Genomic DNA, 16,413 nt, shown 5'->3' with positions numbered 1-16,413 from the left:
ACTGTAAATCCTCTGAACTGTTTTTTTTGTGTGTGTGTGTGTTGAGCTGCAAAATGCACCACTTTGTCTACTGGTTGTAGTTGTTTAACAGTAGGTCAGCAAAATACAGTGAGTTTTTAGAGCCTATTTGCTCAAATTGAAACAGTAAGAGAAGCGAGTGTGAACCCAAATAGAAAGGTCCTGGGTGTGAAAACCACAAAAAATAGTTGAATTACACTATAAAGCTGCAAAAACTTTCTATAATAATTCCCTGTGGGAACAACACTGAGAGCTGCTGACACGATCCATTGTTAAAAACAACCCCTAAACAACAACATTCTTGCTGCTTTAATGAGCAGAACACAAACAAAATACCAACCTCTGACCTGCTGTTGAGACACTCTCTTGACTCTTGACCTTATCAAACCGTTTACATCATGGCATCTGTGTGGATTTTGTTGTGGCTGCAAAGGGAATGTGACATGCCGAGTCCAGAGTGTTAGTTCAGTGGGAAACACACGCACACGCACACATACACATATGCAACACACCGTGGTCCTGTGTGTGTGTCCTGTGTTTGTGTAAGTTACAGCGAGAACCCATTTTTTCATAAGCTGAAAATGTGGCGCTGCGCTGCGAACAGCTCATGTCAACCTCCACTGTCAGAGGAATTACACAGTGACCTCTTGACATTTTGTCATGCGTCATGCAATCAAATTTACCTACTTTAAATATAACATAACATCAGTTTTACATCAAAAAATAGGTTGAAATTTCTATTGCATTATTTCTAAACAAACGTCAGACCTGATATTACATCACATTTACAGTAAAAAATTTATAAAAACACACATTTGACTCAACTCTTGACTTCTTCATGGCCTAGGTCACTGCTAATCCACACAAACACCTCATTGTACAAACACCCCCATCTGTCCATCACCTCCCTGACAGTCTAATAAACCTCACATCTGAGTGACACATAACACACACTCACACCGACCGCTTATATCAAGCCAGGGAGGGTGGAGCGTAGGTCTGTATGTATTAAGAGACACACACACTCACACTTTCCAGAGGATATCATCATCATCATCAGAAGAAAAAGAGGCGGCGGCTCTGGATCATCAGCACCCGGGACGAGACCGAGGACCAGACACCATCTGCAACAACAACACAAGCAGGAGCTTTAGAGAAGAGAGAGAGAGGGATATATCACTCTATTCTGTTTTCATTTGTGAGGTACTTATCAGTAAGTCAAGCTGGCAGCCGACGAGACAAAAATCTTGTCATCGGAGGAGGAGGGAGGGGAAGCGAATCAGGAGGCTGCAGAGAAGGAGACCCCCAAGCCGCGGGGCAGGGTGTGCGTGGAGCTGGAGTGGGAGATCCCCATGTCGGTGACGCTGCCCATCCAGGTGCAGACCGACCTGGCGCACCAACCCTTCCCCTTCCTGGACACCACGCTGGCCGACCTGGGCATCCAAGAGTGAGTGTGTGGGGGGAAAGGGAAGCTGTTTTTGTTTTGTTTTTTTGGGTGGATTGGTTTTTACAAGTGTGTGATGTGTCCAGGTCTGAGGTGAAGGAGAGGGTGGTGTGGGTCGACACCAAGAAGACGCAGGTGAAGAACAAAGCAGGGAAGCTGAAGGAGAAAGAGATCACCATCCTGGAGGTACGGCTTTAGATGACAGGAAACAAACTTTCTACAAAAGAATGAGGCTGTAAAACAAATTACATGAATACATTTTATGTTTTCTTTCTAGGTTCGTGTGAAAGCCCAGAAGCCTGGAGATAAAAAGCTCCAGGAGATCCTGTACAGCACCGAGGCGCACACCGACCGCTCCTTCTGTCGCACCGGGGTGGACATCCTGCCGTGGAAGCAGACATGCACAGGTCTGGAAGCAGTTTCAATCAATTGGTTACAATATATTCACCTTTTATTGGCACTTTGTGTTGCAGTTACTCCTGGTTACAAAGGGTCAATTCATGTTATTTATTTCATGACATGTCAGCGTTGCCTCAGGGTTCTTATTAACAAAACAAACAAACAGTATAATTCAGTAAACTTGTTTTTGCACAAGCTAAACCTAAAAAAAAGTCACACAGCAGCAACCTCTGTTGTCAGACTGATGTGTGTGATCACAACGGTGTGTTACAACCTCAGGTAGTGAAATGACATCATCCCAAACATTACATCAGTGTCCAAACCGAACTTCAGACCTCAGCGCTCGCACAGATGTGTGAAATCTTTTCAACTTGTCCCAGTGTTTGCCGTTTATTCATGTTTGTTTGCCGCAGACGACGTCAGTAAATGAAGAAAAACAGAAATAGTCGCTATTACCATAAAGCAGACTGCATCTTTTCACTGTTGTGCTACAAATATTAAGTATTAGTCCTCGTATACTGTAGATAAACATGCATTTGAAAAGGCCTCTTTTGTGTCTGTGCCAGAGGAGGATGGGTTGACGCCAGTGCAGATGACGATGGCGTTGGACATGGAAAAAAAGCAGCCTGACTTGACCGAGGCCGAGGGACAGCGGGAGATCTGAGGAGCTACGGAAAAGTCACCGTCGTCTCAGCAGTGCCTTTTTAAGCTGCCCATTGGTTTGCTCTTTAAAAAAAAAAGGGGCTAACACAATAGTTTAAAAAGGCCGTGGTGGAGGAAAGTTTTTAACTCCATTTTGATTCAGGAGGGCAAGTTTGTGTTTATTTAGAGGCTTCATGGCGTCAGGTTGTTTCCATGAGGAGGCGAGATTTAAATGCTTAACATTAACTGGGCTGATGATATAATATGCAAGAATTGTAGGTTGATGTTGCATTTGTAAAAAATGCTCTTGCACTTGTCAAATGTGTTGTAGGATGCCATTGAATGGAGTTATACTAAAACAACAAGAAAGCTCTGCTGCAGAATCTGTGCACAGCTTCAGTGTTGGCCCGTTACAGAAATCCTTTCAAGCAAATGAAGGAGTAAAATGATTAAGGTGGAACAAGTACAGAACGCATGGAGCTCCCATGTTGAAAGTCCACTGACTTACAGTGGAAGATGGGACTGAACTATTACATGTATCAGGAAAATCCAATTCATTACTTCAGATTCAGCAAATGTGGCTCAGCCGAGGTAATCCCAGAGCAGACACTGACAGGAAAATGTTGTAAAATGGTAACAATACAGGATCATGAACCGGAACTTTGACAGTAATAAAACTTGAAAAATGGCATGCACATCAGTAAATAAATTAATGGTTAATACTCAGAAGCAGAACTGCTGAATGTAATAATATCTATGGTAGATAGCTGAAGTGCTATTTAGAGATCCTTTAGGGAACCGTTACCAATAACAGTCTCATTTTACACCTACAGTATAAAAATTTATTGTTGTCTAGTTTTCACTTCAGAGCTGAAGGATGTGTGTGGGCTACGAGGCGGAGATGGCTGCGCTGACTTTGGCCTGCTGCTCTCCGCTGAGTGAGATCACAGCTGACTGGAACTCTGCCGAGTGGTGCTGGGCAAATTCTTTCATCATCATTGCCACAGTGCTCTTGGTTTCTGTGGGGGAGAGACAGGAGAGAAGTTTATGGGTGAAAGAGAAACAGTAAAGTCGGGGCCACTGAAATGGATCAATACTGTAAAAACAGTGATTTGAGAACTGCCGGTGAGGCTCATTGTGAAGGTTTAGTGAAGGGAAGCATAAAACTAAATGAAATACTTTGTTTGTGGTTAACTGCTTCACTATATTAACAGGCCACTAAAAAAAAAAAGTGCTGATCCTGACTTCAGTAATGACACTCACCTTCGTCCACATTGTCTTTGCCCAGAACTTGACTGGAAGCAGAAACTATGGGCTTCATCAGCTTCACAATCTGAAAAGGGAAAAAAGCGTTATCATCACACAACCACACGCTGTCTTGGAGATAACACAGCGATGCTCACATGTTTGCACCTTCCTTCTCTGTCTGTATTGCTGATTTTAACTAGAGCTGGGCTCAGACTACAGGAGTTTCAGCTGGGTTGTAATTATGCACATAAGGAGAAACTACTGATGTTTTTTGATTTGAAAATCATGGCACTTCACATACTACACTGTTATGACAGAAAGAGCTTCAGGGAGCGATGCCACACCTCACGTGATCCAATGAGGAAGCAGGTTTAAAAAACAGCTGCCAACACCTGTAGTCAAAGCCCTGCTTCACTGTTGCCCTGATCAAGGGTTGAAATACTGTGTGAATAATGTGGCAGATTGCAGGAATATACAGAATAAAATATAACATTTAATAAAACAAATGACTGGCCTGGTTATTCTTCTCAGAAAAAGTCTCACATCAGTATTTTCCCTGAGTTTCTATGTAGCTGAACTGTTTTCTAGGAAAATCTCCAGAAATCTTGGTGATGCTATAATATCTCCATAACAACATTTCAGACTACATTATTTTTATGTCAAGCTTCACAACAGAGACAGAATCTCATCATGTATTTTCTCTACACTGGGGATGTTAATACCAGAGCAGGACTGTGTGTGTAGAGCATGGCCAGGCTGCTGTACACTGTCTTGTTCTCCTCCATGTCCTCTTTAAGGGGAAGACGACCCACCAGAGCAGGGACAACCTGTCACAGAGCACAGTACGTGAGCTGACTGAACAACAACACACTCAAGAGTTCTGCCGTTAGCTTGAGCTTGTATAGAATCAAACAGGAATGCATCGATTGGCTGTCGATCAGTAAAGGATGATTTTCATTAAAGATACATAAGAACTGTTGCATAACAAAATGTGAAGGAAATGGAAGAGGTCTGTACCTGCTCCAGAGGAACAGCTTCCACGTTACTCTTGATCATGCGGCAAAGGGCAGCACACAGGTTGTCAACTACTCTCGCGTCTGACTCTTTGGACAGCATGTTGGAAAACACAGACAGCATCATGGGAAAGTCTCTGGAACACACTTTTGTAAGGAACACCTTTGTGTGAATATTCCTCAGATTATGCACAATCATCACAGACATAAACACACACACACTGGTAAGAAGGATACGACACAACGATGGGCCCGGCGGCCTCGGCTAAAGATCCCAGTCCGAAGACGCTATTGTTGCGAACCTCAGCATCACTGTCGCGCACACCGGCCACCAGCACAGGAAGTAAACGATTGGACAGTCGGCCGGCCAGTCCCCTGCCTCCAGGTGAGGTCACAAGGGCCTGCAGGAGTTCACCGAGAATACCCACAGAGAAGGAGCGCTCTGCCACGGTGCAGGAGGCTTTCTAATGTGGAAACAGAGAAGAAGCATGAGTCTGACACTGGAGCATCAATTCAGAAGAAGAACCTATAGAGAAAAATTGAGTAAATTAGAATAAACTTTTCCTTTTCTGTCATTTTGAAAATGTAAAAGATGAAAAAAAAAAATAAAAAAAATAAAAAAAAAAAATATATATATATATATATATATATATATATATATATATATATATATATATATATATATATATATATATATATATATATATATATATATATATATATATATTGTTTAAAATGTAAAGAGAACGTGTCATCTGTAACTTTTTGCCTTTTGGAGATCATTTCATCTTCCACTTGCTGAACTGTTCACATTAAAGGATAATTTCCGTTTTTTACAACCTGGACCTTATTTCTAGCATAAAATACAATCATTTTACTCACCCAGAAACTTTGGTGTCATTTGGAGTTGTTTTGACGAAATTAGCCCCAGTGGAGCGGCGCGTATATCCGTATAATGCGAGAGCACGGGGCACCCAATGCAGCCTCTAAATATCACAATATCCGCCGCAAAACTCGTTCATTTCGCCAATATTTTGTTATGATACACTAGTGATATTCCCCTCCGAGCCCGTGGTGGCATGTTATCAACATGCTGCGTCTGTAGGTTGACTACTAACCTCCGACCTGGATGATGTCATCTCCGACCGCTGCCCGGCTCATTCTGATAATAATCATTCTGATTCGGCATTCGGGTCCATTTTTAGCTCAACTAGCCGGAGCTTTAGTGAGTCCAGGTTGAGGAGAGGAAGCCTGTGGAAGCTGAACTTCATCCAGCTGCTCATTTTGTTCTGACAAGTCAGAAACACGCAGAAATGAACCATAGCATTAGCGGTAGCAAGTTAGCTGCGCCGGGCAGCGGTCGGAGATGACATCATCCAGGTCGGAGGTTAGTAGTCAACCTACAGGCGCAGCATGTTGATAACATGCCACCACGGGCTCGGAGGGGAATATCACTAGTGTATCATAACAAAATATTGGCGAAATGAACGAGCTTTGCAGCGGATAATGTGTTATTTAGAGGCTGCATTGCGTGCCCCGTGTTCTCGCATTATACGGATATACGCACCGCTCCACTGGGGCTAATTTCGCCAAAACAACTCCAAATGACACCAACGTTTCTGGGTGAGTAAAATGATCTTATTTTATGCTAGAAATAAGGTCCAGGTTGTAAAAAACGGAAATTATCCTTTAACAGAAATTTTGACCAGGGGTGCCCAAATTTTTGCATACCACTGTAAGCATGTAGTTAGCAAAGTGTTTCAATACATAACACTCTAGATACACTGCCTGTGTGTGTGTGTGTGTGTGTGTGTGTGTGTGTGTGTGTGTGTGTGTGTGTGTGTGTGTGTGTGTGTGTGTGTGTGTGTGTGTGTTGTGTGTGTTGTGTGTGTGTGTGTGTGTGTGTGTGTGTGTGTGTGTGTGTGTGTGTGTGTGTGTGTGTGTGTGTGTGGCTGAACTACCTCACATTTGTCTACATTATCAGTGTCTGCTGCAGCTTTGTTACAGCTGCCTGTATCTTTCAACACTGAGTTTGCCTTGCACAGTGGTAATCAATAACCATTACAAACCTTATTAACCTCATTTACCCTCGGTTAGAGCAAGACACACACACACGCACCCGGGAAGAGAGAGAGTGTCACTGGCACAAAGGCATAACAATGTGTCTGGGCGGACAGGATTCTGTTAAACTACTGGCCTTGTGAACGTTGAGTGCACACAGACTCACCGCTTTGTTGGTGATGAGAGTCAGCAGGTCGTTGAGGAAAGGGGCGAAGCTGTCTGCAGGGACAGAGGAGGCCAACAGAGGGATTCCCTCCCCAGCAAATTCCTGGAGCATACCATCATACTCGGCCTGAAACAGACAGCACACCGACAGAAAGCTCTTAGAGATGGGTAGAGATACTGGACAGGGACGTGGGCACTGAAAACAAACAACCCTGTAAACGTGTTTATATTCCTGCTCTAACGTTGGACATTTTAACCTCAGAGTCTAGTGGGACTGACTCAGTATTTTAGGACGACCTCAAATGGCTATTTTAGAAACTGCAGGTTTTGTGACTTTATTATTGACTTCACCTTTCAGCCCTGAGGAGGCCACTTGATCTCTCCCCCAGCCCTGCAAATGATATACTGCATGTTCAAAGCCCTTCTTGTAAAACCCTTGCTTTGATCAGAAAATACAACATTCAGAGTGTGCAGTCAAACTGGGATAACTAAATGAAATGCGGCTTTAAAGATGACCTGCATCAAATTCTGAATATTGTCATATTCTGAATAATAAGTTGAATATTTACACCAGTTTGAGACCACGTTTGCTTTGTGACATTGCTTTCTACATTATCACGCTGGCTGTAGCCATTAAATGAAGGGTCTACTGTGGATGTACAGGGACAGTCAGCAACAATACTGTACAGCCGTTGCATTCAAACCATGATTGACTGGTATTAAGGGGCACAAAGGGTGCCAAGAAAACAACCCCACGCCAGAGCAGCGCCACCAGCAGCCTGTACTATTGACACAAGGCCGACCGGGTCCATGGATTCGTGCTGGCGACAACAAATTCCGAGTGCATCATCTGTGTATCTCAGCAGAAATCAAGCTCCATCAGAGCAGGCTACACTATTCCAGTCCTCATCTGTCCAGTTGTTGCGGCCCTGCGCCCGCTGCAGCCTCAGATCTCCGCTCTCTGCTGACAGGAGAGGAACCCTCCTGCTGCTGTTGTAGCACATCAGCCTACAGGTTTCAGTTTCTGTGCATTATGAGATGCTTTTCTGCTCAACACCGCTCAAATGAGTGCTTATCTGTTATCCTTTTTATATCAAAACTAGCGTGTAAGCATTTTTTTTTGCATAGGCATCTATAGATAGATGCATCTTTATTCACCCCTCAAGGGAAATTCATATAAAGCGCAGATAGAGCGCAGGTAAACCCTCTAAAATGGTGATTCCTTTTTCACTGTCAGCCAAGTTTTGCCTGAGGACACATACGACAGCAGTTTGAGAAATACTCAAACCAGTCAGGTAACATCAACCATGTCACAGTAAAAAATCACTGAGATCCCTGTCGTTCCCATTCTGATGGTTGATGTGAACTGTGTACACATGACTTTCTGTATTGCACTTAGCTATATGAACAGAACTATAAAGAAAACTGAGTGTTCATGGCTCTTGTAGTGTGAGGACATCTAACCTGTTGTTCTTCATCATCAGCTTCCTCATCACCACAGTCCTGGCAAACAGTCTGGACGGACAGGGAGGAAAAGGGAAAGGGACAGAGTTACTAACACATGACATCAACGTTTGGATAATGCTGCCATCCCCCAGCCCCGACTTGTCTTCCCTCCTCTCACCTTCTTCTTGAGCACGTCACGAATCACCTCGCTGATCTCCTTCAGGCGAGTAGGATTTTTGAAAACCTCCTCTTTGCAGGACTTCATGACACCGTTCATGGATTCCAGGATGCCCATCACAACCTGGCGCTCATGCTCCGCACGAATCGTTTCCAAAAAGCAAGGAATGACAATGTCCAGCAACTTTAGTAGAGCTGGGCAATGGGGAAAAAGAAAAATGAAAATTTTTTCTAAAAGCAATTATATTAAACCATTTAATATGTTAAAAACGTTTTCAACCAAGGTGCCATGATCTGCTCTGCTCAATTATGAATATGACTGCTGTATTTCATAATGTGAATACAATGCAATCTGCAGCACACGGGCAATACACCAAAATGTCAACAATTTACTTTGTCAAAATGTGTTCCTGCTCTGCATACTGTGTACAGGTTGGCAGGCCTGAACAATCTTTACTCGTTTCATCTCCCTTGATGTTGTTCATTAATAATCTCATTAGAGCAGCAAGCAGCAAGCAGCAGCACTGCGCGTTTCAGTATTTCCTAAAATAGCAACAGCAGCAGAGTTCCTGAGAGGAGAGTTTTTACCGTGGTGGTTGGCCTCGGTGGGATTCTCCTTCCACACTTTGTGCTGAGCTCGGCAGAACTGCCCCATGGCTCCGAACGCTGCCCGGCGAACGTCCTCGTGGGGAAACTGGTGAGGCAGAAGCATATGGAACAAAGTTACAGTGCTGAATTGAACAAAAATCCACCACATACACACTCACACACAAGAGCTTAATGACAGGTCAATGGTGTCACAAGTCGAGACCATCCATCAACTGAAGTCAGTTTTTGACCTCTGGAGTGTCCCTGACCAACACATACAGCCTCTATCAACACTAGGGAAATGAATATCAATTAACCCTGATTTCCTGGGAGGACAGACAAGGTTCTCCCACAAGAAAATGGTAGGCAATAAAGGGAGGCCAATTAATGAACAATGTATACATAAAAGTGCCCCACACAGCCTGTTAGAGGAATGATTGGGCCAATCAGCCAGGTAGAGTCACTTACATCTCTCATCTCATAAACCTGCTGGAAGCTGGACTCCAGGAAGGCGAGAAAGGCAACACTGTCGAGGGAAACCATAGCAACACAAGTTAAACTTCTGTTAAATCTTTAAAAAGTCACAGTTAAAATAAATTAAAAATATTAATTATCACTAATCTAACAGCACATCAGAGCATCAACCAACCCTGTGTTGAAGGCGATCTCTCCCAGGGCGTCACAGGCATCCTCTTTCTCATCAATGTAGGCGTTCTCCACACTGAACCTGAGAGATGATGAACAGTGTCAGATGCATCCAGACAATCTTTTCCCCAGCAGGGAGAGTGAATAAATATATGCATGAATTTTGCGTTACACCACACTCGCCTTCTGTGTTATGCAATGTTTTACTGTTTAGCCGTTATTAACACTGAAAGCCATCTGGAGACAATATTCTGCTCTGTTTCTAAGGTAACCAAGGTCTTATACAGCACATAAGGATGAAGACTTAGAGATTGCTGCCAAAATCCAGTTCCAGTCAAGAATGAGTATAACAGAGGAAAGGACAAGGCACATGTAATATTATTTAGGTGTGATACCTAGAAATACAAACAACTTTTAAGACAAAATACAAACGCCATTCAACAATGGCGTGTGCTGAACTGAGTGTGCTGAAGCACAAAAGCTGAAAAACGGTAAATAAGTATAACTGTCCAAAAACAGTCTGGACTGAATATGCGTGCAGCTCCTACCCTGCAATATCATGGACTTCTGTCTCAGGCTCATCATCTAGAAAATCTTCCGAATCTTTTCCTTCCCCTTTGTCGTCATCATCGTCATCATCCAGCAGGACAAATGTCTTGTCCTCCTCGATGTGTGCCTGCATAGAGGAGAAGGGGAGAAAAACATCAAACACTGTATTATATTTATATCATGGCTGGTCTCTTTGAGGATGCTGCATTTATATATTTCATACCGTGATGCCTTCATTAGACTTGAGGGCAAGCAGCATGACTGTGGTGATAGCAGTCAGGTGAGGGGTCAGGCAGTCAGGGCTCACTGTGGATACAGCAGAATATAGACTGTACCTAAGAGAGAGAGGAGAGGGAAAGACAGGTGAGGGGAAAATTTAAGATATTTTGAATGGATTTATTTTATTCTATTTCTAGCAACAGGAAAGCAGAAAGACGACTCTAACAGGCTCCATACAGGAAGGAATAGATTTAGGATATAAACACAAAACCCCTTCAATTCATAATTGTATGCGTCTTCAAATCTAAATGACATACGTGCAGCGTCTCAGGTCAGGGTCATCTATGGTGTCGGTCAGGTTGAGGCCCAGCTGTACACACTCTGCTGCAAGAGGACTGAAGACGTCTTTGCCGATTGTACGGGCCAGCACAGAGAGAGTATCTGACAAAACAAAACATGATTAACTAGGGAATTTGTATGAATAGACACAATGGAAAAGTCTGAATATGTTTGTGTTGTAAATATACCAGTAACACAGCTGTTTCCTCCCCAGGTTTACCTACCCAAGGACTGAGTTTGCAGAGACCTCATCTCCTCTGTGGTCGTGGTCAGGAAGCCCTTCAGGCTCTCGATAACTGGAGGGAAGTAGGGAACCAGCAGCTCCTTGGCAGCGTTGGCTGATGAGACAGAGATTCACAATGGTCATGAGTTACTTTACTTTCACAACACTTTCTTTGCAAACTTTATTCATAGTGGGTCAAGTGTTTGCAGGCTGACATCACATCAACTGTCAGGTGCCTTCACCGTCAATTGTTTTGCACCAAAAATAGCTTTGTATGCCACCAGTAGCTGCAGTTAGCAGGTTAGCTCTTTAACGGTGACAAAACTGAACATTGCTTCAGAAAGATGCAAGTTCAACCTTTAGTTTACACATTACACCAGAAAAACGTGTAATATCTCATGCAAGTCTTTGTACAAATCTTCGAACTCTTACCTATGGCACCTATGGCCGACACAGTGAGCTCTTTGATCTTGAGGTTTTCAGTGTTGTTGAGGGCAGACAACATGGTCTCCATCAGGGTGGGCAGGTAGGGCTCAATATCTGAGCCTGTTAAGGGAGAAAAAAAAGAGGAAATGAAACATCCAGGTCAGTAGTATTTAGATTAGTATGTTTTTCCCGTGGTTCCCTTGACAGTCATTATCATTTAAATCAATGTCAGGGAAGTCTGTGGAAGTGTTTTTGTCTTCACTTGAGGAGGTCGTGCTGTGCAGCTTGTGTGTGAGTCTCTCTTTTTGCTTACCTAGGTTTTCCATGAAGTTCTCCAGGGCGTAAAAGGCCTTGGTGACATGGCCGACCTTGGCCTGGTTCAAAGACGAGAGGTATCCCAACAGCAAAGGCATCAGCTCTGAACAATATTTACTCACTTCGGGCTGCGACACAGAGGTGGAAACAGAGTGAATTAGAAAAGGCACCGAGCAGAGCACCTCGGCCAAACAATCCGACAGTGTTTGTAGATTTATTATTTTATTTTTATTGCCCGTGTGTGAAAAGGTGACATCAGCAGTAAACAGTTCGCATGACCTATTTCACTGCTGTGTCACACATGCTGTTGTTATCGTGTAATTGTATCAGTTGCATGTTGAATGATGTAAGCATTAATAAATGATGTCATAAGCATTCTTACATACTATTCATAATAAGTACAACTATGTGTAATGTGGATTCAGCATTTTCTTCCACTAGATCATTACCTGGTGCTGAACCAAATCTAACCTCTACCACATATGATTGAAATTATTTCAGTTCTTTTTGTGTAACAACAAACAGGCAAAAAAACATAACTTCCTTGGTTTCGGTGACAATAGAGAATAACATGTCTAGTAATACTGGATGCAAGAGCAGAAAACAGCATGAGGACTGTTGTATATGTTGTGATGCGTGTCATGACTCACCTGTAAATGTTCAGAGAACTGTCCCAGGGCAAAGAGTCCTGCGCTGCGGACCACCTGATTACTGTCAGAAAGACTGCGGCACACTGTCTGCAGCACAGACGACAGCATCCTAACAGAGATACAGACACAGTTTTAGACAAGTATTTGTGATTGTCACTAGTCTGGTATGAATCCATTAATCATAGAGACTCTAGGTCTTCGGAGAGAAATCACAGAGAAAGTCTGAATGTCAACTGAACTCACTTGGTGCGAATGTGATCAGCACATCCCTCGGCTAGCACAGCAAGACACATCAGACCCCCCTTCCTCTGATAGGGGTTTTCACTGGCAAGGCAAGTCTGGACGAGGGGCATCTGAAAAAGAGACAAAAACATACATTTGTTAAGAGGCCGTATGTAAATAAATAAACCTGCATTAACCAATATTCTACTCTTAACTTTTAATGAAATGATTCCTCGTGATGTAAATAGATACACCAGGCCCATATCAAGAAAGTGAAAAAGGAAGTATTACAGATCATGTTATTGTTTCGATCCAGATGGCTTACCAGCTGTTGGATCAGTTTCTCTGGAGGCATGTGGAGAGCCATGGTGTCAATAATCTGGAAATACACAAACAATTGGACAGGTTAAAATCATAGCTTGGAGCAGCACACTGAATCAGCTGCGGTTTCTGAAAAGTAAACTGTGTCACAAAACAGTACACCACAAAGAATGGCACAGAATATTAACACAACCAAATAACTTCTCCCCACCTGTGCAGAACAGTGTTTGGGGTTGTCATTGTCTGTGCCGTCTCCAGTGTCGTCCTCGTTGTCCTCTGGGTCGTGCTCGCCAGGTGGGGGAGCTGCAACAAGTATAGGGAAAATGGCCTGCAGGATGGGGTTCAGCAGCTTCTGTTTCAGCACCGTCTGTTATAGAGAGAAAGGTAAGTATTTTGACATTTACGACATTTACGTCAGGAAAATGTCAAAATATATACACATTTATTCATAGTAGCCGGGGGATGTTTTACCTTGCTCTTCAACTTGATGAGGAATGCAATACAAGAGAGAGCTTTCACCCGCAGAGAGTCGCTCAGTGTAGTGTCACTGCCCACCTGATACACATTTTTTAAGTTAGTAGGTAACAAACGACAATAATTTTCCAGTTCAAATGTTTGCACTTTAAAACAGAAACTACAAAGACATTCGTCCTACCTCCAAACAGAAGCGAACAATGTCAGCAACATGAGGGACGATGATGGAGACTTCACTCTCCATGAGCTCATTGAGCACTTCCATGGCCTCACTGGCTTGGCTCTATTCAAGACAGTGACAAACCCAATCAATTCAACAGGTGTGGTTTGTATGGATGTATTACTTTTAAATCCACTTGGCTGGCAGCAGGAACAGCAGCCATTTTCACAATCACAATTTACCTGATCTGCCTTGATGAGGTGTTTCAGGGCGACTATCAGACTTGGGACGATAGAGTTCATCTGGTTCTGAAAGGCAGCAAAATGTCACTTTAGACATTAAAAAGTATCTTCTATGGAATCAAAAATACCACATTGTAATCAAATAAGATAATGCATTGACAAATAGAGATCTAATCTATGGTATATTAAGTGGAGAATAGTAACACTACCTTCTCTTCTGTGCCGATGAAGGCAGTTATGGCTGTGAGGGTCAGAATGCAATAATACAGGGCTGTTGGGTTGCTGTGGTCCTGCAGTACAGCGCTCAGCAGCTGCAGCAGCTGGCAGTAGTGAGGCTTGAAGGGCTCAGGGTTGGAATCCATCACTTTATTCAGCAGCAGGAGGCCAACCTATTAGTACAAATGACCATGAACATGTATTACAATATAATATGTATGTTAATGTCAATTCAATACGTATGTCAATGTCAATTCTAACACCTTATCTTAATTCCTTGTTATTTTATACATCTTGTACCTGTCTGTCATTAGGATTGCTACTCTTGGTGGATTGACTGAGGAGATTCAGGAGAGCGGGCCAGCGGTCCGGTGTTTCATGTTTAACCATCACTGCGCACAGCTGGGACAGGGAGTGCTGCACTGTGTGCCTGAAGAAGGAAAAAAGAAACATAGACAGGACTCCAGGCTTAATCATTTATGTAATTTCACAGATATGAATAGCCATATTAGTTTGGGGGGGAAATATTTGGCTATTACAGTATTTATAAGGGTGTGCGTGCTCTTTTGTCTTGTTTCAACTGCTAAGTCAGTGTAATATGAAATAAAAATCACAGCAATGTAAGAAAAAGTTATTATATAGTGTGAAATGCTTACTCTGCTTCCTGCATGAAGGTCTGCAACACCACCTCCTTGAGGCTGTAAAAGCAAAGAACGAATACACTCATTTTCAACTCATTTGGTTGTAATGTGACATTGTGAAATGCTTCAATGTTAAAGTTATAAACAAACCTCTCTCTGTCATTAGGGCTTATCTTCTTCCAATGTTTCTTTACTCTCATTCTCAGCATCACCGCAGCCGACTGGCGGATCTGGGGAGGTAACATGAGGAGAGGATTTCAGATGGTTGACATTCATAAAAGCCACAGCTGACTCTCTCATACACACAAGAAAGGAAACATGGATCCCATAGGATGAATGAAGTATTTCACTTCTCACTCACTCACTCACTCACTCACACACCCCATACCTGTGGGTTTTGGGAGCCACTCATGACAGCACACAGGGCTGGAATAATGGCTGGGTCTTTAAAAGCCTGTTTCAGCTGGGCTGTGGCCTAAAAAAAGAAAGAAAAAAGGGACAAAGAGGATCTTACTGAGTTTGACAGGCTTCCACATAGTAGGAAATAGGAAATAACAGGACACAAATACATTTCAACATAAGCCAAACTATTCTCAATTAAGGTTTTTGATGAAAGTTAACCAAACTTAACAAAAGTAAAAGTTAACTTCACTGACCAAAGACTTATTGTGTACGTAACACATACGGTACGTACGTCTATGTAAAAGTCTATGGTTTAACTGTAGCTTAGCAACGTTAGCCAGCTCAATTCGACAACCGTTGCTAGCTTCAACCGTCGAATTTCAAAGTTGTCGTCTTTTAATTAAAAACAAAACTAATAAAATAAAATAAAAAACTTGGATAAAAGTGATTTGTGGCATCACCTGCTGAATAACCGCGTTGTCAGGCTGTGTCATCTGCAACAGGATTTGCTCCAGTTCGGCTGTCATCTTGATAGTTCAGCGGCAACGTTACCGGCTTCGTCTGATGCTGATGATCCGTGTGACCGTTAACAAGTTACCGTTAAATGTTTCCCCCAATAAACTGACACGACAACAGTTTCAGTTTGTCCTTTAGCTGCTGCTGCTGTTGGCGATGGTGGTGTCCCTCCCAGGAATCAATAATAATAATGACTCGGTGCCTCCTCCGGTTCAAACTAAGCGCTAACTTAGTAGCTACCGAGTTTGACGTGGAAATTGTCCTCGAAACAGTCGGATGTTGAAGCGGAGGAAGTGAAATGTGTCAGATCGGCTCTCGGGCTGGTCCGTTAATGCTCCAACTGCCCCGCACGTGGGACGGAACCGGGCAGTTCTACTTCTTCTTCTGCTGCTATTTGCTGCTGCCTGCTGCTGCTGCCTCTTCTTCTCCTGCGATAAAGCGGTTGCTAACAATAAGGTCTTTTACCGCCACCTGCTGGAAGAAAAACACATCGCTGGACATGGACAGTCTTCATAGCACAAAGGTTCAATATCTTCTAAATGTCTTTTGGAAAACTCTTTATAGGGATGTGGAATGCAAAAAAAAAATGTGGTTGATAAGTAGCCTAATACATTTTTCATAAATAATAAGATCAAAATGTATCCGGCAAAAA

The 16,413-nt window shown here is 43.0% G+C and overlaps 2 protein-coding genes across 2 annotated transcripts; one reads left to right on the top strand and one right to left on the bottom strand.

Moving 5' to 3' along the window:
- Positions 1–1,370: 1,370 nt before the first annotated feature.
- LOC311003494 (uncharacterized protein) lies at positions 1,371–2,525 on the top strand (the record flags this gene model as incomplete). Its single annotated transcript, XM_083995262.1, has 4 exons — positions 1,371–1,465; positions 1,549–1,648; positions 1,740–1,869; positions 2,428–2,525. The coding sequence occupies 4 exons, from the start codon at positions 1,371–1,373 to the stop codon at positions 2,523–2,525; spliced, it is 423 nt and encodes a 140-aa protein (XP_083851388.1).
- Positions 1,918–16,107, bottom strand: ipo4 (importin 4). Its single transcript, XM_083995379.1, has 30 exons — positions 15,707–16,107; positions 15,232–15,318; positions 14,994–15,073; positions 14,859–14,900; positions 14,503–14,632; positions 14,196–14,375; positions 13,987–14,052; positions 13,766–13,867; positions 13,582–13,665; positions 13,322–13,477; positions 13,115–13,168; positions 12,811–12,920; positions 12,568–12,676; positions 11,916–12,045; positions 11,609–11,722; positions 11,178–11,291; positions 10,932–11,055; positions 10,619–10,730; positions 10,395–10,522; positions 9,851–9,928; positions 9,670–9,727; positions 9,202–9,307; positions 8,615–8,808; positions 8,455–8,505; positions 6,992–7,117; positions 5,002–5,228; positions 4,769–4,901; positions 4,474–4,578; positions 3,767–3,836; positions 1,918–3,522 (listed from the first exon to the last, which is right to left on the bottom strand). The coding sequence occupies exons 1-30, from the start codon at positions 15,770–15,772 to the stop codon at positions 3,392–3,394; spliced, it is 3,267 nt and encodes a 1,088-aa protein (XP_083851505.1). The 5' UTR covers positions 15,773–16,107; the 3' UTR covers positions 1,918–3,391.
- Between the last annotated feature and the right edge of the window lie 306 nt (positions 16,108–16,413).

Source organism: Trachurus trachurus (assembly GCF_905171665.1).
Source record: "Trachurus trachurus genome assembly, chromosome: 20".
Taxonomy (NCBI): Eukaryota; Metazoa; Chordata; class Actinopteri; order Carangiformes; family Carangidae; genus Trachurus; species Trachurus trachurus.
This window is presented reverse-complemented; position numbering and strand designations above follow the sequence as displayed.

Coding starts and splice junctions, on each gene's coding strand:
- ipo4 (XM_083995379.1), bottom strand. CDS start 15,772: ATGACAGCCGAACTGGAGCAAATCCTGTTGCAGATGACACAGCCTGAC. Junction 14,376..14,502: donor GCAATCCTAATGACAGACAG/GTACAAGATGTA, acceptor TTGTACTAATAG/GTTGGCCTCCTGCTGCTGAA. Junction 13,169..13,321: donor CCAAACACTGTTCTGCACAG/GTGGGGAGAAGT, acceptor GTGTATTTCCAG/ATTATTGACACCATGGCTCT.